Here is a 25,640-nt window from a genome sequence, read left to right as displayed (position 1 = left end):
AATGGTGCTCCGTGGAATGTTCAAAGTTTCTGATATTTATTTATAACCCAACCCTAATCTGTACTTCTCCACAACTTTGTCCCTGACCTGTTTGGAGAGCTCCTTAGTCTTCATGGTGCCGCTTGCTTGGTGGTGCCCCTTGCTTAGTGGTGTTGCAGACTCTGGGGCCTTTCAGAACAGGTGTAGATATACTGAGATCTTGTGACAGATCATGTGACACTTAGATTGCACACAGGTGGACTTTATTTAACTAATTATGTGACATTTGAAGGTAATTTGTTTCACCAGATCTTATTTAGGGGCTTCATAGCAAAGGGGGTGAATACATATGCACGCACCCCTTTTCCGTTATTTATTTTTTAGAATGTTTTGAAACAAGTATTTTTTAAATTTCACTTCACCAATTTGGACTATTTTGTGTATGTCCATTACATGAAATCCAAATAAAAATCCATTTAAATTACAGGTTATAATGCAACAAAATAGGAAAAATGCTAAGGGGGATGAATACTTTTGCAAGGCACTGTATTGCGGGAACACAGGTGATAGACATAAACACTTTACATATAAACCAACTTCTGCAAAGAGTTGCACACATTGTCAAACTGCCGTGCCAACCGAGAGCCCACACAGAGCCGGAAGAACCATCTTTATTTCCTCCTTCCTGACTGCTGATGCGCTCTTAAAGTGGCAGCGCACGGTGAAGGCTCCGTGCAGGATTTCGCCACAATAGAACCTATATTTATCTGTTTATTTATTTTCCCTTTCATACTTCAACTATTGTTACAACACTGTACATGGCCAATTCTATTCTTTTGAAAGTCTTGTGAGTGTAATGTCTACTGCTTATTTCTGATTGTTATTTCATTTTTGTTTATTGATTATTTCACTTTCCTATGTTTCCCATGCCAATAAAGGTCCTTTGAATTGAGAATTGAGAGAGAGAGAGAGAGAGAGAGAGAGAGAGAGAGAGAGAGAGAGAGAGAGAGAGAGAGAGAGAGAGAGAGAGAGAGAGAGAGAGAGAGAGAGAGAGAGAGCGAGAGAGAGAGAGCGAGAGAGCGAGAGAGAGAGAGAGAAAGAGAGGGACAGAGAGACAGAAAGAGTGCACATGCTCGAGAGAGAGAGAGAGACAGCAATAGAGATAATGAAAATGAGCAAGCATACATGAGAGCACCAGCTGTTCCGGATGACTATGTGATCACGCTCTCCGTAGCCGATGTGAGTAAGACTTTTAAACAGGTCAACATTCACAAGGCCGAAGGGCCAGACAGATTACCAGGACGTGTACTCCGAGCAGTGCTGACCAACTGGCAATTGTCTGTAATACCAACATGTTTCAAGCAGACCACCATAGTCCCCGTGCCCAAGGACACTAAGATAACCTGCCTAAATGACTACCGACCCGTAGCACTGACGTCTGTAGCCATGAATTGCTTTGAAAGGCTGGTCATGGCTCACATCAACACCATTATCCCAGAAATCCTAGACCCACTCCAATTTGCATACCGCCCAAAAGATCCACAGATGATGCAATCTCTATTGCACTCCACACTGCCCTTTCCCACCTGGACAAGAGGAACACCTACGTGAGAATGCTATTAATTGACTACAGCTCAGCGTTCAACACCATAGTGCCCTCAAAGCTCATCACTAAGCTAAGGATCCTGGGACTTAACACCTCCCCGGACTTCCTGACGGGCCGCCCCCAGGTGGTAAGGATAGGTAACAACACATCTGCCATGCTAATCCTCAACACGGGGGCCCCTCAGGCGTGCGTGCTCAGTCCCCTCCTGTACTCCCTGTTCACCCATGACTGCATGGCCAGGCACGACTCCAACACCATCATTAAGTTTGCCGACGACACAACAGTGGTAGGCCTGATCACCGACAATGATGAGACAGCCTATAGGGAGGAGGTCAGAGACCTGGCCGTGTGGTGCCAGGATAACAACCTCTCCCTCAACATGACCAAGACAAAGGAGATGATTGTGGACTACAGGAAAAAAAAAAGAGGACTGAGCACACCCCCATTCTCATCGACGGGGCTGTAGTGGAATAGGTTGAGAGCTTCAAGTTCCTTGGTGTCCACATCACCAACGAACTATCATGGTCCAAACACACCAACACAGGCGTGAAGAGGGCACGACAAAGCCTATTCCCCCTCAGGAGACTGAAAATATTTGGCATGGGTCCTCAGATCCTCAAAAGGTTCTACAGCTGCACCATCGAGAGCATCCTGACTGGTTGGATCACCGCCTGGTATGGCAACTGCTCAGCCTCCGACCGCAAGGCACTACAGAGGGTAGTGCATACGGCCCAGTACATCACTGGGGCCAAGCTTCCTGCCATCCAGGACCTCTATACAAGGCGGTGTCAGAGGAAGGCCCTCAAAATTGTCAAAGACTCCAGCCACCCTAGTCATAGACTGTTCTCTCTGCTACCGCACGGCAAGCGGTACCGGAGCGCCAAGTCTAGGTCCAAAAGGCTTCTCAACAGCTTCTACTCCCAAGCCATAAGACTACTGAACAGCTAATCATGGCTAGCCGGACTATTTGCACCCCCACCCCATCTTTTTATGCTGCTGCTACTCTGTTAACCTCAACTAGCCGGTGCCCCCACACATTGACTCTGCACCGGTACCCCCCTGTATATAGCCTCCTTACTGTTATTTTATTTTACTTCTGCTCTTTTTCTCTCTTTTTTTCCTCAACACTTTTTTGTTGTTGTTTTATTTTACTTTTTTATTAAAAAATAAATGCATTGGTGGTTAAGGGCTGTAAGTAAGCATTTCACGGTAATGTCTACACCTTTTGTATTCGGCGCATGTGGCAAATACAATTTGATTTGATTTGAGTACTCTACCGAATCAGGCCAATCCAGCAGTAGCCTTAGCACCCAGGTCCTTGACTCTTTTGCTTCGCGCTGCAGTGAGTGTCAGTCAGCACCTGGTATTTGAACCTGCCACTTTATAATAACACAGAGCCTCGCACCTTAACCGCCATTCCTCATTAGAAGTAGGTGCTAGATCACCCCCCAACCCCCCCACCCCAAAACTGTAACTTGGCCCTCAGGAACATTCAATGTCGCCTTGCTAAGCAACTCCAGTGTATATTTGGTCTTGTGTTTTAGGTTATTGTCCTGCTGAAATGTGAATTTGTCTCCCAGTGTCTGTTGGAAAGCAGACTGAACCAGGTTTTCCTCTAGGATTTTGCCAGTGCTTAGCTCTATTCCGTTTATTTATATCCTAAAAAACAACCTAGTCCTTGCTGATGATAAGCATACCCATAACATGATGCAGCCACCACCATGCTTCAAAATATGAAGAGTGGTACTCAGTGACGTGTTGTGTTGGATTTGCCCCAGGACTTAAAGGTAATTTCTTTGCCACATTTTTTGCAGTATTACTTTAGTGCTTTATTGTGCACAATTGTTATTCTGTACAGGCTTCCTTCTTTTCACTCTGTCAATTAGGTTAGTATTGTGGAGTAACTACAATGCTGTTGATCCATCCTCAGTTTTCTCCTATCACATCCATTCAACTCTGTAACTGTTTTAAAGTCACCATTGGCATCATGGTGAAGTTCCTGAGCAGTTTCGTTTCTCTCCGGCAACTGAGTTAGGAAGGATGCCTGTATCTTTGTAGTGACTGGGTGTATCAATACGCCATCCAAAGTGTAATTCATAACTTCACCATGCTCAAAGGGATATTCAATGTCTGCTTTATTTTTTTTTTTAAAGGATCTACCAATAAGTGCCCTTCTTTACAAGGCATTGAAAAACCTCCCTGGTCTTTTTGGTTGAATCTGTATTTGAAATTCACTGCTCGACTGAGGGACCTTACAGATAATTAATTGTATGTGTAGGGTTCAGAGATGAGATTGTTATTCAAAATCATGTTAAACACTGTTATTGCACGCAGCGAGTCCATGCAAATTATTATGTGACTTGTTAAGCAAATTGTTACTCCTGATCTTATTTAGGCTTGCCATAACAATAAGTTGAATACTTATTGATTGAAGACATTTCATATTTTCATTTTTTATTATTAATTTGTAAACATTTCTAAAAACATAATTCCACTTTGACATTATGGGGTATTGTGTGTGTCATTTTTCAATTCAGGCTGTAACACAACAAAATGTGGAAAAAGTCAACGGTGTGAATACTTTCTGAAGGCACTGTAGAGAGGGAGAGAGATTGAGCGAAAAGAGAGAGAGAGAGCGAGAGAGAGCGAGAGAGAGCGAGAGAGAGCGAGAGAGCAAGAGAGAGAGAGAGAGAGAGAGAGAGAGAGAGAGAGAGAGAGAGAGAGAGATGCTGCAGGGCAGTGGAACCCCTCTTAACCCTGTCAAGTTTCTTACGTTTCTTAATCCCTTCATTGTTATCGCCCGGCTGTGGGTTTTATCATCTGTACTCTGATGTGCCTGGCCCCTTCTCTCTCTCTCTCTCTCTCTCTCTCCTCTCCTCATAGATTCAACACCTACTGTTGCCACTTCACTCTTCTTATTCTGAACTGCACCAGAGGACTGAGCCTCAAAGGCTTCAAAGGCTAATGCCTATACTGGTTTTTCATCCTTGACTTCTAAGTGGTAACTGGTTCAGGTACCTGGAAAAGCAGGGTGGGTGGACTCTATGGCCCCAAACATGACATTGGACAGTTGATGATGCACTATCCACACACCTACTTTAAAAAAAAAATATGACTTTAGTCTCTCAGTCATTTAGCTTGCAAGGACCAGAAAATAATGCTAATGATATTTCTACACTATGAGGTCGAAATAACACTCTGAATTTGTGAAAACAATGATAATGCCCTTTTTGTGTAAGAGCTGTTTGAAAAAATAAAAAAGCCTAGAGTTTTTGGCCCAGATCATGACCTCACAATATGATGTGATTATAATAGACCAATGATCGTTCATCTGGGTAAGGGGGTGGGCTCAAGACCATCCTATCAGCCAATCAGGGATGTGTATGTAAATATATTCAAATTAGTTTCCTAACTCCCTCACGATCAGACTGAGCATTTCAAATGATAACAAAATATATTATTTTCCATAAATAAACACACACAGTGATTTTATTAGACAGACAGTGATTATTTAAAAATACAATTAAAAAGACACAGGGACTTGATCCTAGATCAGCACTCCTACTCTGAGACACTTTGTGAATAGGGCCCTGCATTCACACAACCCAAAAGCCATTAGACAGGACAGGATAATACTGTATGTCAACAGTGTATGGATGGCTCTCCATTTCCTTAGAGTGCATTGATTAGTTAACTCAGGGAGTAAGCTATCTATCTATCCTCCTGCAAGGGGTGTGGCATTATCTGCTGTGTCATTTTTTTTTGCAATGCTCTGTACTGTTTGTAGCACTCATCAATAGATTGAGAATGCATAAAAAACAAAGATGCACTCGCTAGTAGCTACAATGGACCACTTAGATGGATAAGCATTCAATAAAAGGGGCTAGACAAGAGGTCATAGATATCATAAATGGCGGCGCTTAATTAACCTTTTACTGCAGTGGGCTAAATCAGGGTCACACAGAGGGTTCTTGGTAGTCTTAAACAAATATACTTCGAAACAAAAGTATACACCACACACACATAGGTATGGGCTTAAAAAAAGAAGGCATGTACCATGTCAGATATAGAGTTTAAATGTATTAGATTTTGAGTTGGTCTCCCAATATTACACATTATATACATCACAGAAGAAATATAACAAAACTGTTTGACATAGAAACACTGGATTTGCGTCATTCCACCCATGAGAACACAGAGGGAGCTTTTAGTTATTGACTGCAGGAAAGGGCTACCTGCACTACTGATTCTATTTTATTGTATACTGTAGCCTTATATTTATGTGCTTGATTGGGCCCTTCACTGTAGTCAAGTCGGTGATGCTTCCTGCCTCTCCTCTCGTCTGTTTCAGGTGAGTATTCATGGAGTAAACAAAACAGACAGAGAGAGGCACTTTGCATAGATAAAAGAAGGCAAGTGAGCAAATGAGGAGACTCTCTTCTCTTTCTTTTTATCTGTCAACAGTCGTGCATCCATCCATCCATTCCAAACACTTCACAGCTGAATGAGACGCAACGCCACTCGCCACTGCATATTGTGCCATTTTCTGGGGAAATGTATGGAACTATTTTCTATGGAACTATAAGATAGATATCCCAACAAAGTGATAAAAAATACTATTTAGTTGTGTAGTTTTGGAGGTTTGTGTTCTTTACCTTTTGGCTGTGGCTTTTTGGAGATAAGCTCTATATTGTTGGCTTGTCTTCACTGTTGACAAGTTAAGTTTTATGAGAGGAATGTGTTGGAGGCTGTGGTAGAAAATGGAATGGATCTCCCCCCTCCTCTCTCCACCCCCTCTACAGTATGTGTCCTGAAATGTCTCTCTTGCCTCTAATTGGGGTATATTTACAGCTTTTGTGGGGACGGGGGGATTTTTCTCTTTCTCTTCTCTTTTGACCGCTGTAGCCATTAGAAGAGTAAAGAGGGATTTGCGTCCTCTTAAAAAGACACATCTTACTGTGAGATTGTTCAATGAAATATGCTCCCAGCAACCAAGGAAGCCAAGTGTGTCTTTCTGTGAGAAGAATGCCTTCCTTGCTGCTGTAGGGTTAAGAGTGTTGGACCAAAAGGTTGCTGGCTCGAATCCCTGATCCGACTAGGTGAGAAATCTGTTGATGTGCCCTTGAGCAAGGCACTTAACCATAAATGCTCCTGTATGTCGCTCTGAATAAGAGTGTCTACTAAATGACAAAAATTTATATCAATGTAAATGTCTTGGTTAAACTCTATGGAGTTTTATTCCATTAACTTTAGTGAATGTGAATATGGGCAAATATTTGACACAATCGGCCAACACTGCTCTATGTATAGTGGATTATACAATCTTCTTGACCAATTTTAATGACAAACAGCATTCAACATATATTAAGTTAATGTAATTTTTTTTTTTACACAAGCTAAATTCCATAGGGTTTAACCAAGAGAGCAGCAAGGTATTCTTCTCACAGACACACATACAGTTGAAGTCGGAAGATAACATACACCTTAGCCAAATACATTTAAACTCAGTTTTTCACAATTCCTGACATTTAATCCTAGTACACATTCCCTGTCTTAGGTCAGTTAGGATCACCACTTTATTTTAAGAATGTGAAATGTCAGAATAATTGTAGAGAGAATTATTTATTTAAGATGTTATTTCTTTCATCACATTCCCAGTGGGTCAGAAGTTTACATACACTCAATTAGTATTTGGTAGCATTGCCTTTAAATTGTTTAACTTGGGTTAAACATTTCGGGTAGCCTTCCACAAGCTTCCCACAATAAGTTGGGTGAATTTTGGCCCATTCCTCCTGACAGAGCTGGTGTAACTGAGTCTGGTTTGTAGGCCTCCTTGCTCGCACACGCTTTTTCAGTTCTGCCCACACATTTTCTATAGGACTGAGGTCAGGGCTTTGTGATGGCCACTCCAATACCTTGACTTTGTTGTCCTTAAGCCATTTTGCCACAACTTTGGAAGTATGCTTGGGGTCATTGTCCATTTGGAAGACCCATTTGCGACCAAGCTTTAACTTCCTGACTGCTGTCTTGAGATGTTGCTTCAATATATCCACATAATTTTCCTTCCTCATGATGCCATCTATTTTGTGAAGTGCACCGGTCCCTCCTGCAGCAAAGCACCCCCACAGCATGATGCTGCCACCCCCGTGCTTCCCGGTTGGGATGGTGTTCTTCGGCTTGCAAGCAACCCCCTTTTTCCTCCAAACATAACGATGGTCATTATGGCCGAACAGTTCTATTTTTGTTTCATCAGACCAGAGGACATTTCTCCAAAAAGTACGATCTTTGTCCCCATGTGCAGTTGCAAACCGTAGTCTGGCGGTTTTGGAGCAGTGGCTTCTTCCTTGCTGAGCGGCCTTTCAGTTTATGTCGATATAGGACTCGTTTTACTGTGGATATAGATACTTTTGTACCTGTTTCCTCCAGAATCATCACAAGGTCCTTTGCTGTTGTTCTGGGATTGATTTGCACTTTTCACACCAAAGTACGTTCATCTCTAGGAGACAGAACGTGTCTCCTTCCTGAGCGTTATGATGGCTGCATGAACGTGGTACCTTCAGGGCGTTTGGAAATTGCTCCCAAGGATGAACCAGACGTGTGGAGGTCTACAATTTATGTTCTGAGGTCTTTTCTTTTGATTTTCCCATGATGTCAAGCAAAGAGGCACTGAGTTTGAAGGTAGGCCTTGAATTGCATCCACAGATACACCTCCAATTGACTCAAATTATGTCAATTAGCCTATCAGAAGCTTCTAAAGCTATGACATCATTTTCTGGAATTTTCCAAGCTGTTTAAAGGCACAGTCAACTTAGTGTATGTAAACTTCTGACCCACTGGAATTGTGATACAGTGAATTATAAGTGAAATAATCTGTCAACAAACAATTGTTGGAAAAATTACTTGTGTCATGCACAAAGTAGATGTCCTAACCAAATTGCCAAAACTATAGTTTGTTAACAAGAAATTTGTGGAGTGGTTGAAAAATGAGTTTTAATGACTCCAACCTAACTGTATGTAAACTTCTGACTTCAACTGTATTTCATTGAACTTTTGTCATTCAGAATGGTCAAGAAGATCAGATAATACACTATTGGTCTACTTACATTGTAGTGCAGCATTGGCTGATGGTGTCAAATATTTGCCAGTATGAGCGAAAGAGTGAATTGAGTGTCCATCGATACCATGAATAATAGAGTATATGGTATTATGCTAATATAGTGCGGAGCAAAACCCTTTAATTTTCCCCTCTCACTGAATCGGTGGTTATAGCTGAGCCTCTTAGTGGGTGAATTAATTGAATGCAGAGGTGGACAAAGAAATAACTATAGCCTATACATTTCGCCCTTATGGTGAGTGATTTTATTTGAGCCAGGTTGGCATATCAAATAGCTTCTCATACCGAAGCTGGCCTATAACTTTAAAGTTTTCCACAACTGCTGAATTAAAATACGGTGGGATTTATTTTGTGATAAACATTCAAAATAGCTTGTGACTAACTCACTGTGTTTGATGTTATTGGAGTGGGTTTGTGCCCAGTTACGTTAAAGCAGAACTGTGTGTGTGTGTGTGTGTATGTGTGTGTGCGTGTTTAAGGTGCATGTAAAGGCTGCAGTGGGACTCAACCATACAAGGGAGGTAGAGACAGGCACAGTGGCCCAGCAGGAGGGTACCTCATCCCTGGACAAGGCCTTTTGTACTGAAAATGTGATGAAATGTGATAATTTACACCCATCAAAACACCTGAAACAGACTAAAACATCTCTATACACAGCAAAGAAGCACCCAAAATGGTTTGAATGTCTCTCTCTATTATATCAGGGTCCTTTTGTTTCATCCACATCGACTTCCTTGAATAAGAAAGTGTGAATGGGACCGCATGGAAACTGCATGGAAACACTTTGGCCATCACATTAGTTTTTTATTCATATTAATATTCATTTCATATGCTGATGAACGACCAAACTGAAGAGGAAGTGCCGACCTCAGATGTTAGACAAAAAGTCATCTGAACGTCCGACGTCGCCTCGGCTTTATTGATGGAACTCTTACTCCATTATTTCTCTCTCTCTTTCTCCCTCTCTCTCTCACTGGAGTGATGACAGAAAAGGGGGAAAATATAAAAGCAATAGCAGCAACAACATAGTGTTTCTTCCTGCCGCGAACCAAAACCGCCGACCGTGTAATCACATTAACTTGCATTTTGAGATGCCCAGAATCTGCTTAGAGGGAATGTGTTTGGGCTGATTTATTAAAGGGACTTTATTGTTGTTGTTTGTCTCGTATTATTCTCGCTCTTCTAAGAGCCGTATATATTGGGGACACATGAATCACCACGATGATGGAGAGAGACAAGAGAGAGAGAGTCAGAGACATGAGAGATAGAGAGAGAAAGGAGAGAGACGAGAGAGAGAGAGAGAGAGAGAGAGAGAGGGGGGGGGGAGTAAGAGAGAAGGGAGATGAGTGTTTCTGATGAGAGATGAGAGAGAGAGAGAGAGAGAGAGAGAGAGAGAGAGAGAGAGAGAGAGAGAGAGAGAGAGAGAGAGAGAGAGAGAGAGAGAGAGAGAGAGAGAGAGAGAGAGAGAGAGGGAGAGAGAGAGAGAGAGAGAGAGACAATGAGCGAGAAGGAGATGAGTGGTGCAGATGCATCCTAATCCACTGGATAGCATGTCTGACACAGCAGGATGCAGCATCAATGCCACATCATCCCCCAACTGACAAACATTCATGGGAGATACAATATAAGCGAAATAGACTGGTACTGGTACCCAGGCTGATGCCCAGCTAAACACAGGATGTTAGCCAATAGGCTTATAGTATAAATCCTTAAGGTTGTTTTAGGTAAGAAGTAAAATAATGATTTGAATGTAAGCAGGCAAAATTGTGGAATTGGGGACACTGTCCCAGTTTTGGTAAAACAACATTTGATTCACAGAATGCTCTGATTTTCAGCTGCACTGGATATAAACATGTTCTGAGAACCTTTTGCAGCCCCTATAGCAAACATTATGGCAGCGTTCCTATAGCCACAAATGGTTTAAATTCATAATGTTATGGAAATACCTGTCAGCTACAACTTTTGTGGTAGACTCATTTTCTGTAAAGAACATGTAAAACAACACATTTTCATTGAGTGCACACTGTGCACCCCCCTACACATTTATATTACATATGTGGTGTTCAGGTCCGCTGGACCCGAGGGTAATAAAAGTGTGGAAAAGTGTGTGTGTAGGTGAAACAAGTAAAAATCTAACAAAAAGGTTTGCTGTGTGCCTTCACTCTGTCTTCCTCCTCCCTAGGCCTGCTGTTTCAACATAGCACCAAGAATTTGTCTGTCTTCCACTTTGGAAGATGAAGAATTTTCCGAATATGAGGATCATGTCTCTCGACAGCCTTCCCCTGTTTTACAACCCTGGGCCCAACGTTACTGTTGATGAGCAGCTTATGCCATTTAGTGGCCGCTGCCCCTTCAGGCAGTACATACCGTCTAAACAGAATCATGGAATCAAGATCTGGGCTGCCTGTGATGCTGCTTCATCATGTGCGGGGAACTTGCAAGTGTATTCGGGGAAGCCAGATGTAGGAGCCACTGAGAAGAACCAAGGGTTGCGGGTTGTCCTGGGCGTGACATAGGGACTCCGTGGCCACAACATCACATTCAATAACTTTTTTACTTGGCACAAGCTGGGACAGGAGCTCCTCAATAGGAAGCTGACGATGGTTGGAGCAGTATGAAAAAACAAGCCAGAGCTCCCACCTCAGCTGTTGAATACACGGAAAAGGCCTATTAATTCCTCTAAGTTTGTGTTCATGGCTGACACGTCCCTAGTGTCCTACGTGCCAAAGAAAGGCAAAAATGTGGTACTCATGAGTACGCTTCTGTGACGACTACTGAGGATACGAAGAGGCAGGATGCAGACGCAGGAGTCAACAATGTAAAGGTTTACTTAACACTGAGGAAGAGAACGACAAAGAGCGAGTACACGACAAGACACTAACAATCACACACACACAACACAACACTGAACAGTCCAGGGCTATATAGGGGTGGTGATGAGATGATGAGGTGCAGGTGCACTGGAGGTGATTAGGGTGCGTTGATTTCCATTCCGGTGTTGCCGAGGTTGTGTGCTCAGACTAGTGGCTCAGTAGACCGGCGAATCAGAGCACCGGAGGGGAGCAACGGGAGGAGACGTGACAGCTGCATAGGGATTTGAGAACCTGTGGCCAGGAACATAAAAAAACAGAAATCATAATGGATTACAATGCCACAAAATGAGGGGTGGACAATTTAGACATGCTGTTGACTGGCTACAGCTGCAAAAGAAGAACCCTACGCTGGCCACTTGATATTCTTCAACATCTTGGACATCTCGGCGTACAACGCGTTTGTCATCTGGATGGCGTTGAACCCAGATTGGAACAGGGGGAAGCCCAAGAGGAGACGGCTCTTTCTCAAGGAGCTGGACAAGGCATTGGTAAGACCTCAAATCCAGAGGCGGCAACATATCCCAAGGACCCCAGCTTCTGCAGCCATCGTGAGGAGGATTCAGGAGGAGGATGCTGGTGCCCCATCCACCGTCCCACAGAACCAACAACTCTAATACTGGAAGTGTGAGTGATGTTGTTGCATGTGTGTGTGTCTGACTCTCCTACCTTGGCCTGCTGTAACTATATATAGTTGAAGTCGGAAGATGACATATACTTAGGTTGGAGTCATTAAAACTCGTGTTTCAACCACTCCACAAATTTCTTGTTAACAAACTATAGTTTTGGCAAGTCGGTTAGGACATCTACTTTGTGCATGACACAAGTCATTTTTCCAACAATTGTTTACAGACACATTATTTTACTTATAATTCACTGTATCACAATTCCAGTTGGTCAGAAGTTTACATACACTAAGTTGACTGTGCCTTTTAAACTGTATGCTGTCCTTTTAAACTGTATGCTGTCTCTGCCAGGCCGGTTCCCCTCTCTCCACTGGGGTTCTCTGCCTCTAACCCTGTTACAGGGGCTGAGTCACTGGCTTGCTGGTGCTCTTTCATGCCGTCCCTAGGAGGGGTGCGTCACTTGAGTGGGTTGAGTTACTGACGTGATCTTCCTGTCTGGGTTGGCGCCCCCCCTTGGTTTGTGCTGTGGTGGAGACCTCTGTGGGCTATACTCGGCCTTGTCTCAGGATTGTAAGTTGGTGGTTGAGGATATCCCTCTAGTGGTGCGGGGGCTGTGCTTTGGCAGAGTGGGTGGGGTTATATCCTTCCTGTTTGGCCCTGTCCGGGGTTTCTTCGGATGGGGCCACAGTGTCTCCGGACCGCTCCTGTCTCAGCCTCCAGTATTTATGCTGCAGTAGTTTATGTGTCGGGGGGCTGGGGTTAGTTGGTTATACCTGGAGTACTTCTCCTGTCTTATCCAGTGTCCTGTGTGAATTTAAGTATGCTCTCTCTAATTCTCTCGTTCTCTCTTTCTCTCTGAGAACCTGAGCCCTAGGACCATACGTCAGGACTACCGGGCATGCTGACACCTTGCTGTCCCCAGTCCGCCTGGCCTTGCTGCTATTCCAGTTTCAACTGTTCTGCCTGCGGTTACGAAACCCCTACCTGTCCCAGACCTGCTGTTTTCAACTCTTAATGATCGGCTATGAAAAGCCAACTGAGAGACCTGAGCCCTAGGACCATACGTCGGGACTACCGGCCGTGGTGACTCCTTGCTGTCCCCAGTCCGCCTGGCCTTGCTGCTATTCCAGTTTCAACTGTTCTGCCTGCGGTTATGGAACCCCTACCTGTCCCAGACCTGCTGTTTTCAACTCTTAATGATCGGCTATGAAAAGCCAACTGAGATTTATTCCTGATTATTATTTGACCATGCTTGTCACTTATTGACATTTTTGAACATCTTGGCATGGTTCTGTTATAATCTCCACCCGGCACAGCCAGAAGAGGACTGGCCACCCCTCATAGCCTGGATCCTCTCTAGGTTTCTTCCTAGGTTTTGGCCTTTCTAGGGAGTTTTTCCTAGCCACCGTGCTTCTACACCTGCATTACTAGCTGTTTGGGGTTTTAGGCTGGGTTTCTGTACAGCACTTCGAGATATTAGCTGATGTACGAAGGGCTATATAAAATAAAAAAAATAAAAAATAAAAAAAATAAACAGCTTGGAAAATTCCAGAAAATGATGTCATGGCTTTAGAAGCTTCTGATAGGCTAATTGACATCATTTGAGTCAATTGGAGGTGTACCTGTGGATGTATTTCAAGGCCTACCTTCAAACTCAGTGCCTCTTTGCTTGACATCATGGGAAAATCAAAAGAAATCAGCCAAGACCTCAGAAATTTTTTTGGTTCATCCTTGGGAGCGATTTACAAACGCCTGAAGGTACCACGTTCATCTGTACAAACAATAGTACGCAATTATAAACACCATGGGACCACGCAGCCATCATACCGCTCAGGAGGGAGACGCGTTCTGTCTCCTAGAGATGAGCGTACTTTGGTGCGAAAAGTGCAAATAAATCCCAGAACAACAGCAAAGGACCTGGAGGAAACAGGTACAGAAGTATCTATATCCACAGTAAAACGAGTCCTATAACGACATAACCTGAAAGGCCGCTCAGCATGAAAGAAGCCACTGCTCCAAAACCACCATAAAAAGCCAGACTATGGTTTGCAACGGCACATGGGGACAAAGATCGTACTTTTTAGAGAAATATCCTCTGGTCTGATAAAACAAAAATAGAATTGTTTCGCCATAATGACCATCGTTATGTTTGGAGGAAAAAGGGGGCTGCTTGCAAGCCGAAGAACACCATCCCAACCGTGAAGAACGGGGGTGGCAGCATCATGTTGTGGGGGTGCTTTGCTGCAGGAGGGACTGGTGCACTTCACAAAATAGATGGCATCAAGAGGAAGGAAAATTATGTGGATATATTGAAGCAACATCTCAAGACATAAGTCAGTAAGTTAAAGCTTGGTCGCAAATGGGTCTTCCAAGTGGACAATGACCCCAAGCATACATCCAAAGTTGCGGCAAAGTGGCTTAAGGAAAACAAAGTCAAGGTATTGGAGTGGCCATCACAAAGCCCTGACCTCAATCCTATAGAATATTTGTGGGCAGAACTGAAAAAGCGTGTGTGGTCAAGGAGGCCTACAAACCTGACTCAGTTACACCAGCTCTGTCAGGAAGAATGGGCCAACATTTACCCAACTTATTGTGGGACGCTTGTGGAAGTTTACCCAAAACATTTGACCCAAGTTAAACAATTTAAAGGCAATGCTACCAAATACTAATTGAGTGTATGTAACTTCTGACCCACATGGAATGTGATGAAAGAACTAAAAGCTTAAATAAATCATGCTCTCTACTATTATTCTGACATTTCACATTCTTAAAATAAAGTGGTGATCCTAACTGACCTAAGACAGGGAATTTGTACTAGGATGAAATGTCAGGAATTGTGAAAAACTGAGTTTAAATGTATTTGGCTAATGTGTATGTAAACTTCCGACTTCAACTGTATGTGAGTGAGTGAGTGAGTGAGTGAGTGAGTGAGTGAGTGAGTGAGTGAGTGAGTGAGTGAGATTGAAAATTCCTGAACTAAGTGTTTTCATCATTCTAGATTGCAGCCGGTAGCAACAAGAAGATGCGCTGTGATGTGTGTGAACCCAAGAAGGACAGGAAGACAGTACACACCCATTCTCATCGACGGGGCTGTAGTGGAACAGGTTGAGAGCTTCAAGTTCCTTGGTGTCCACATCACCAACGAATTATCATGGTCCAAACACACCAAGACAGTCATGAAGAGGGCACGACAAAGCCTATTCCCCCTCAGGAGACTGAAAAGATTTGGCATGGGTCCTCAGATCCTCAAAGAATTCTACAGCTGCACCATCGAGAGCATCCTGACTGGTTGCATCACCGCCTGGTATGGCAACTGCTTGGCCTCCGACCGTAAGGCACTACAGAGGGTAGTGCATACGGCCCAGTACATCACTGGGGCCAAGCTTCCTGCCATCCAGGACCTCTATACCAGGCGGTGTCAGAGGAAGGCCCTCAAAATTGTCAAAGACTCCAGCCACCCTAGTCATAGACTGTTCTCTCTGCTACCGCACGGCAAGCGGTACCGAGTGCCAAGTCTAGGTCCAAAAGACTTCTCAACAGCTTCTACCCCCAAGCCATAAGACTCCTGAACAGCTAATCATGGCTACCCGGACTATTTGCACTGCCCCCCCACCCCATCCTTTTTACGCTGCTGCTACTCTGTTAAGTATTTATGCATAGTCACTTTAACTCTACCCACATGTACATATTACCTCAACTACCTCAACTAGCCGGTGCCCCCGCACATTGACTCTGCACCGGTACCCCCCTGTATATATAGCCTCCCTACCTTTTTTAAAAATTGTATTTTACTTCTGCTCTTTTTTTCTCAACACTTTTTTTGTTGTTGTTTTATTTTTGTTAAAAATAAATGCACTGTTGGTTAAGGGCTGTAAGTAAGCATTTCACTGTAATGTCTGCACCTGTTGTATTCGGCGCATGTGGCCAATACAGTTTGATTTGATTTGATTTGAAGTGCAAGAAATACATTTGCAACACACACACAGTAAAAACTCCCCTCATGTGGTGTGTAGACTGGCCTTAATTTGTGTTCAATGGGGCTCATTTCCATAAAATACTGTATGTAAAATTTGTCCTTCCAATTTGTTCAGTTCAAAGCAATAAACATCAATAGTGATGAAAACCATGTTTCATACACTGCTCAAAAAAATAAAGGGAACACTAAAATAACACATCCTAGATCTGAATGAATGAAAATAATCTTATTAAATACTTTTTTCTTTACATAGTTGAATGTGCTGACAACAAAATCACACAAAAATTATCAATGGAAATCAAATTTATCAACCCATGGAGGTCTGGATTTGGAGTCACCCTCAAAATTAAAGTGGAAAACCACACTACAGGCTGATCCAACTTTGATGTAATGTCCTTAAAACAAGTCAAAATGAGGCTCATTAGTGTGTGTGGCCTCCACGTGCCTGTATGACCTCCCTACAACGCCTGGGCATGCTCCTGATGAGGTGGCGGATGGTCTCCTGAGGGATCTCCTCCCAGACCTGGACTAAAACATCCGCCAACTCCTGGACAGTCTGTGGTGCAACGTGGCGTTGGTGGATGGAGCGAGACATGATGTCCCAGATGTGCTCAATTGGATTTCAGGTCTGGGGAATGGGCGGTCCATAGCATCAATGCCTTCCTCTTGCAGGAACTGCTGACACACTCCAGCCACATGAGCTCTAGCATTGTCTTGCATTAGGAGGAACCCAGGGCCAACCGCACCAGCATATGGTCTCACAAGGGGTCTGAGGATCTCATCTCGGTACCTAATGGCAGTCAGGCTACCTCTGGCGAGCACATGGAGGGCTGTGCGGCCACCCCAAAGAAATGCCACCCCACACCATGACTGACCCACCGCCAAACCAGTCATGCTGGAGGATGTTGCGGGCAGCAGAACGTTCTCCACGGCGTCTCCAGACTCTGTCACGTCTGTCACATGTGCTCACTGTGAACCTGCTTTAATCTGTGAAGAGCACAGGGCGCCAGTGGCGAATTTGCCAATCTTGGTGTTCTCTGGCAAATGCCAAACGTCCTGCACGGTGTTGGGCTGTAAGCACAACCCCCACCTGTGGACGTTGGGCCCTCATACCACCCTCATGGAGTCTGTTTCTGACCATTTGAGCAGACACATGCACATTTGTGGCCTGCTGGAGGTCATTTTGCAGGGCTCTGGCAGTGCTCCTCCTGCTCCTCCTTGCACAAAGGTGGAGGTAGCAGTCCTGCTGCTGGGTTGTTGCCCTCCTACGGCCTCCTCCACGTCTCCTGATGTACTGGCCTGTCTCCTGGTAGCGCCTCCACGCTCTGGACACTACGCTGACAGACACAGCAAACCTTCTTGCCACAGCTCGCATTGATGTGCCATCCTGGATGAGCTGCACTACCTGAGCCACTTGTGTGGGTTGTAGACTCCGTCTCATGCTACCACTAGAGTGAAAGCACCGCCAGCATTCAAAAGTGACCAAAACATCAGCCAGGAAGCATAGGAACTGAGAAGTGGTCTGTGGTCACCACCTGCAAAACCAGTCCTTTATTGGAGGTGTCTTGCTAATTGCCTATAATTTCCACCTGTTGTCTATTCCATTTGCACAACAGAATGTGAAATGTATTGTCTATCAGTGTTGCTTCCTAAGTGGACAGTTTGATTTCACAGAAGTGTGATTGACTTGGAGTTACATTGTGTTGTTTAAGTGTTCCCTTTATTTTTTTGAGCAGTGTATATTCCACCCATGTCTTGATTATAATAGATTTTTTTTTTTTTTTTTGCGAATGGCGCTTCTATTGATAAATGTGATCTGGCAGAGGTAAATGGCAAATATTAACCTTGTATTGCTTGTAATTGATATAAGTCAACATCTAAGTATTAAGTATTAAGTATTTATACGCAAATTGTTTTGGCTGTATTGTTTTAAAAACCCAATAATGTTGATGGTCCATCAGACCCGCAAACATTGGGTGAATAACAAAAACATGAACACCACACAAGTGTTAATTGATACAGCGTATACCTCCACTACACTACTTTGATACACATCCTGGGGATTAAGAAGTGAGTATACGCAATGCCCACTGAAAAATAAGTGGGTATATGGCATATACCTGTGTATATTACACCACTGGGGTGGGGGGTAATAACTAACCCAGTCTCACCCCCTACCTCTCCATCCTCCTTTCCTGTGCCTCTCCAAGAAGTGTTGTTTAATTATAGATGCTCTGACTCACACTTGACGTAGATTTATTATAGAGTCTCTTCGTGTCATTTAGCCACACACACACACACACGCACGCACACCCTCCTCACCCCCTCCTTCTTCTAACCCCCCTCACCCCTCTCAACAACCAACGCCAGCCTCTCAGGGCTCATAAGTGATTGCAGGCTCAGAAACCCATCCACTCAGTTCTTCTCACTCTCTCTCTCTCTCTCCACTGCCTGACTGACTGATAGGGGGAAATTGCACTGGAGACGGCTCCTCCTCAACTATTTTCTGGCCTAGTTTTCCTCCCTCACACAGATAAGGAAATAGTCATAAGAACAGCTGAAGTTATGGGCCTACTCATCATTCAGAGCTTAGAAGTAACTTTTGTGCATGCATATCATCAGTCAGGCAAACTGTAGCTAGTCATATAAAGGAAGCATAAAATAACGTACAACTTTTGAAATGCAGGGTTACAGAGAGTGTGGAGAATATGCTATACATATCAAGGGGAGGGGCAATTACATTTCCAGTAGATTCAGGAATTTGAATTTGGTTAATTCCAATGTCCAATTCAACTGGCAGGAATTCAGATGTACTGTATTTATCCCAGCTCTGATACCATACTGAATTTTAGGGATCTTACATATCTTACATATTTCTCTGTTGTATCGTAAGTTGTCCTTTGATGTATCCACATGCTTCCTTATTAGATCTGGTTAACAAACAAACCCAGATGCCTTGATACAGTAATGACCTTTTCTTTCACTTTTCCATCCGAACCCACAATAAACCACAGAGGTGAACAACATAATTACAGAGAGAGAAAAACACCCTACCCCCATCCCTCCTTTCAACACCTTTAAAAAAAGAATGCCAACAGTCCAACCACCCAGTTTTCAGTGGTCTTTAGCCGCCCTCCAAAACTCACGGACCAGGCAAGGAGGGCATTAATCAGAGAGGCAACAGAGAGACCAAAGATAACCCTGAAGGAGCTGCAAAGCTCCACAGCGGAAATTGGAGTATCTGTCCATAGGACCACTTCAAGGCGTAGACCCCAGTCAATCAATCAGAGCCGAGTCATCATCGCGGCCGCCGTCCGTAATATCAAAGATATGTAACAACCTTGTATGATTATCATATTTTAGTTAATCAACAAAAAAAAGAGGAATAGTCACATGCAAAAAAGCATACATACAATCTTTGGTCCGGCTTTAAATGACGTTCAGCTTATAAAGACTTCATAAAGTCTTCATAATGCCTTCATAAGCACTAGGTAAATGTGTTACAAAGCATCTATAACTGTATGTCATGCTTTATAAAGGGTTCATAAATGTGGCATAACTGTGTGACATAATCCAATATCAAATTTGATATAATATAATCAAATCAAATCACATTTTATTTGAAGGAAAAGCAGCCAACAAGTGCTCAGCATATGTGCAAACTCCTTCAAGACTGTTGGAAAAGCATTCCTCATGAAGCTGGTCCTCTGTAGCTCAATTGGTAGAGCATGGCGCTTGTAACGCCAGGGTAGTGGGTTCGATCCCCGGGACAACCCATACGTAAAAATGTATGCACACATGACTGTATGTCGCTTTGGATAAAAGTGTCTGCTAAATGGCATATTATTATTATTATTATTATTTGTCACATACACGTGTTTAGCAGATGTTATTGCGGGCGTTCGGCAGACCGCACCACCCTCTGGAGAGCCCTGCGGTTGCGGGCGGTGCAGTTGCCGTACCAGGCGGTGATACAGCCCGACAGGAAGCTCTCAATTGTGCATCTGTAAAAGTTTGTGAGGCTTTTAGGTGCCAAGCCAAATTTCTTCAGCCTCCTGAGTTTGAAGAGGCTCTGTTGTGCCTTCTTCACCACAATGTCTAATATAATCGAATATAAACGGAAGGTCTACATGTTTTAATTGCCTTTTTGTTTTTCATTTTGGTTAAAGTAGTGCCGTATTGTACAAATTAATTTATACAGTGAACAAAGTTTGGTTTTGAATCAGACCATTTGCATTTGTGAAAATGAAATGTACCTATAATTATTAGCAATTTAATTAAATATACTTATCAAGATCAGAATTTCTGAAATAAATAATTATATCAAAACCATTCAATTGTACAACATGTCCTGTTTTCTTTGTAACAAAGTTCTGTATATGAGTCCAACAAATTCTATTATAAATACAGGTAAAAGCTAATGAAAAATGTTCTCCTTCTTCACAATTATAATCAATTTTCCGCTTGAATCTTTCCAAAACATGTTTCACAGAATACAGTCTACAGTGGCTTGCGAAAGTATTCACACCTGGAATTAAAACTGATTTTTGGGGGTTTGTATCATTTGATTTACACAACATGCCTACCACTTTGAAGATGCAAAATACTTTGTAGAGCAATTACAGCTGCAATTCTCTTGTGGTATGTCTCTATAAGCTTGGCACGTCTAGCCACTGGGATTTTTGCCCATTCTTCAAGGCAAAACTGCTCCAGCTCCTTCAAGTTGGATGGGTTCCGCTGGTGTACAGCAATCTTAAAGTCATACCACAGATTCTTATTTGGATTGAGGTCTGGGCTTTGAATAGGCCATTCCAAGACATTTAAATGTTTCCCCTTAAACCACTCAAGTGTTGCTTTAGCAGTATGCTTAGGGTCATTGTCCTGCTGGAAGGTGAACCTCCGTCCCAGTCTCAGATCTCTGGAAGACTGAAACAGGTTTCCCTCAAGAATTTCCCTGTATTTAGCGCCATCCATCATTCCTTCAATTCTGAGCAGTTTCCCAGTCCCTGCTAATGAAAAACATCCCCAGAGCATGACGCTGCCACCACCATGCTTCACTGTGGGGATGGTGTTCTCGGGGTGATAAGAGGTGTTGGGTTTGCGCCAGACATTGCGTTTTCCTTAGACATAGCGTTTTCCTTGATGGCCAAAAATCATACCAGAGTACCTTCTTCCATATGTTTGGGGAGTCTCCCACATGCCTTTTGGCGAACACCAAACGTGTTTGCTTATTTTTTTCACTAAGCAATGGCTTTTTTCTGGCCACTCTTCTGTAAAGCCCAGCTCTGTGGAGTGTACGGCTTAAAGTGGTCCTATGGAAAGATACTCCAATCTCTGCTGTGGAGCTTTGCAGCTCCTTCAGTGTTATCTTTGGTCTCTTTGTTGCCTCTCTGATTAATGCCCTCCTTGCCTTGTCCGTGAGTTTTGGTGGGCGGCCCTCTCTTGGCAGGTTTGTTGTGGTGCCATATTCTTTCAATTTTTTTATAATGGATTTAATGGTGCTCCGTGGGATGTTCAAAGTTTCTGATATTTATTCTGTGCTTCTCCACAACTTTGTCCCTGACCTATTTGGAGAGCTCCTTGGTCTTCATGGTGCCGCTTGCTTGGTGGTGCTCATTGCTTAGTGATGTTGCAGACTCTGGGGCCTTTCAGAACAGGTGTATATATACTGAGATCATGTGACACTTAGATTGCGCACAGGTGGACTTTATTTAACTAATTATGTGACTTCTGAAGGTAATTTGGTTGCACCAGATCTTATTTAGGGGCTTCATAGCAAAGGGGGTGAATACATATGCACGCACCACTTTTCCGTTATTTATTTTTTATAATTTTTTGAAACAAGTTATTTTTTTCATTTCACTTCACCAATTTGGACTATTTTGTGAATGTCCATTACATGAAATCCAAATAAAAATCAATTTAAATTACAGGTTGTAATGCAACAAAATAGGAAAAACGACAAGGGGGATGAATACATTTGCAAGGCACTGTATGTAACATTATAAATGAAACTTCATTTACCTTGTTATTTATACAATATCTGTTAGGATTTGTCCATGCTTTCCACCATTGTATTTCACTATAGATATTCAACCCAAAAGATCTTACTGAGGGAAATGTAGTATCAAAAACAATTTTTCTAATCTGTTTATTACTACATTTTTCTTTGAGGATGTTAATATAGCCAATGAATAGATTACTATGTAAATCTATGGTACCTACATCAACCACAGAGGACATTTTCAAAAATAATAAAGCCCCCCTTGGAATCGCATCAGCAACAATTGCATATTCTTTAGGGATTATTGGAATTATAAATGTATCAAGAAATTCCCCATATGAGAGTATATATCCATACTCATTCAGTAACTGACCAACCAAAATAATTGGATTCTCAAACCAGTTAATAAAAATGTGACTTATTTTTAAATCGTATATCTTTGTTGTTCCATAGAAAGTATCTGTAGGGGGTGGGAAGTATTTGTATATGCTAACATCCAAGCTAAGTGCCTGCCTATGGAAATTGGTACATTTTACAGGGATTTTCTAAACAACAAAATTACACTGAAGCAGAAATTCTAAACCACCAACTGAGTCAAATATACTGTATACTTAGGGAAGACATTCCAAATACACTTCTGGTTCTTAATTAATTCTTATTACTGATAATATATTTCCATAGATAGTGAGGCTTGTTCCTCCAAATAAAATAAAAATAATTTTACAATTTTAGGCGGTAAGTCAAGTGACAATGAGACATAAACCGACCTAGATAACCCTTCAGCTTTGGACTTTGATTTTCATCCTTGCATATAACAATTCCAAGATAAGTTACCTTACTGTATACCTCCTGTAAAACACAGTCCTTGAGTGGAAATAAGACTGACTTATTAATATTCATTTTCAAACCTGATACCTAGGAAAACTCTTCAATGCAGATAACTGCTTTAGAGACATCATTCCTGTCTCACAAAAATATGGTGGTATCATCAGCCTGTTGATATAGTTTAAATTCCTTGCCGAATGCTGAAATACCTTCGAAATTCCCCTTCTTGGTATGAAGAGCCATTATTTGAGTAACCAATGAAAATAATGGACTAATTGGACAGCCCTACCTAATGCCAAGCGCAATATCAAATCTTTGGGATGCCCCATGAGCTAATTTCACAGAGCTAGTACAACCACTCTATAAAGTGGTTTGTCACGAAACCCCCCAAAAACATATTTCTTTGAACATAAACTCATGTTCTAGAGTGTCAAAAGCTTTATAAAAATCAATAAACATAAGAAAAGTATAATTTTTGTAATCAGAGATCATTATAGTCAATCATAAGATCAACCTGATGTAGTCCCATGTAGCTCAGTTGGTAGAGCATGGCGTTTGCAACGCCAGGGTTGTGGGTTCGATTCCCACGGGGGGCCAGTATGAAAATGTATGCACTTACTAACTGTAAGTCGCTCTGGATAAGAGTGTCTGCTAAATGACGTAAATGTAATGTTACTACTAATGTGTCGACCATGCATAAAACCAGATTGTTCTTCATCAATTATATGATGTAAACCTTGTTTCAACCTCTTGGACAAATAACTTTCCATCATTATTTAGCAGACTAATGGGCATCCAGTTGTCATTATAAAGACTATCCTAATTAGGTTTGAGAATCAAAGTAATTACACCTTGCTTTAAGGAAGCTAGTAACTCCCCTTATTCTATTGATTCTTGGAACATAGCAAAAATGAAAGGATGCAACTGATCTTTGAATGTTTTGTAGAACTTGCTTGTTAAACCATCATTTCCAGGGGATCTATTGTCCTTGAGGCTTTTAATACAATCTTCTATCTCAATTTCAGATAACTCATAATCACAAAGATCCCTGAAATCATTATCTATCTTCTTAGCAGCATTTGCAACATTGTCTAAGAAATAATCCATATAGGAAGTTGACTGGGCTGATGTATACAAATTCTGATGCTGAGAGATTTATTTTGGATTTTCATTGGGAGTTTTATTGATCATTAATGTACATACTGATATAATTTTGCCTGCCCTTTTTTCTAAATTAAATAAATACTTTGTATTTTTCTCTCCCTCTTTCATCCATTTTCCTCAGGCCTTTCCTCCTAGATACAATCTAACTGCATTTGCAGTGATGATAGGTCCAATAATTCCTGATTAGGTAAATCCGTTTTTTTTTTTGTATAATCCATTATTCCCTTTATGATGTTATATTCTTTCTCTCTCGGCACGAGCAATTTCTTTCCCCATTGAAATAGCCAAAATCCTTCTATCAGCTTTCATCAGTTCCCAGTAACTTCCAAATGTATTCATAATACAGGCAGGGTTCCAATATTTATCAATAATTCCTGCTACTTCCTTCTTAAATACTTCATAATTTTACTGCAGTGGGCTGAATCAGGGTCACACAGAGTGTTTCCTGGTTGTTGCTCCCACTTCGCGGCTGAGCCGTTGTTGCTCCTAGACTGCTTCCACTTCACAATAACAGCACTTCCAGTTGACAAGGACAGCTCTAGCAGGGAAGAAATGTGATGAACTGAATTGTTGGAAAGGTGGCATCCTATGACGGTGCCATGTTGAAAGTCACTGAGGTCTTCAGTAAGGCCATTCTACTGCCAATGTTTGTCTATGGAGATTGCATGGCTGTGTGCTCAATTTTACACACCTGTCAGCAAAGGGTGTGGCTGAAGTAGCTGAATCCACTCATTTGAATGGGGGTCCGCTTTTGTATATATAGTTTATATTATCACCACATCTTCATTCACTGACATTGAGGAGTAAGAGGTTTTTGAAATAAAGCTTCTTCCAGTATTGATTACTATATGGTCTCTTTTTGCACCTTTATTACCTCAAAATGATGTCCTGATAATGCAATGTGTGCAGGAAATTACTAATATGAATATTGTAACATTAGGCAGTGCTGTCCTCTCATCATGGTTTGTCTTCCCTTTACAGGACCAGTACCCGGACAATGGGGAAATAGTGCTGTCCTCCAACGACCTTGAAATGGTGCTACATGTGGAACGGAATCAGTAAGTGTGAGTGTGTGTGTCTGTGCGTGTGTCTTTGTGCTTGTGCATAAACGTGTGTGTGCATGTGTGTGTGTGTGTGTGTGTGTGTGTGTCTGTGTCATAGAGGCCAGACCTTTTCCCCTTATGGGCAGTTCCATGTAAAAAGCCCCATGAGCATTAATGTGAAGTTCAAAGGAGCACATCAAATTTGGTGTAAAATGAAAGCCAAGAGTCTATATATCTATTTTTTTATTAAGGAATATACAGTATACATTTTTCAACAATTTTTCATCCTTAAAAATAGGAATAAGGCTTTGATTTCTGGTCAAACAGATGGCAAAAGTGGTCTTGGAAAACATATTGTAGAAAGAGTCTTAAAAGGTATTAGAAATACACAGTAATATTGAAGTAAAGATCCCTGCCAACTAATATCAACATT

General features: G+C 42.3%; 1 protein-coding gene across 1 annotated transcript in view; it reads left to right on the top strand.

Annotated features, from left to right (window-relative positions):
* The window catches only part of LOC121554317 (disintegrin and metalloproteinase domain-containing protein 33), a 207,645-nt gene that overhangs the window by 69,156 nt on the left and 112,849 nt on the right, over nucleotides 1-25,640 (top strand). The window contains exon 3 of the mRNA XM_041867832.2: nucleotides 25,146-25,222. Within this exon, the coding sequence (XP_041723766.1) occupies nucleotides 25,146-25,222 (77 nt within the window). The remainder of the gene's footprint in view (nucleotides 1-25,145; nucleotides 25,223-25,640) is intronic.

Source organism: Coregonus clupeaformis, unplaced genomic scaffold (genome assembly GCF_020615455.1).
Source record: "Coregonus clupeaformis isolate EN_2021a unplaced genomic scaffold, ASM2061545v1 scaf0003, whole genome shotgun sequence".
In the NCBI taxonomy this organism is placed as follows: Eukaryota; Metazoa; Chordata; class Actinopteri; order Salmoniformes; family Salmonidae; genus Coregonus; species Coregonus clupeaformis.
Note: the sequence above shows the minus strand (reverse complement) of the source record. Positions and strands in the feature narration are given on the sequence as shown.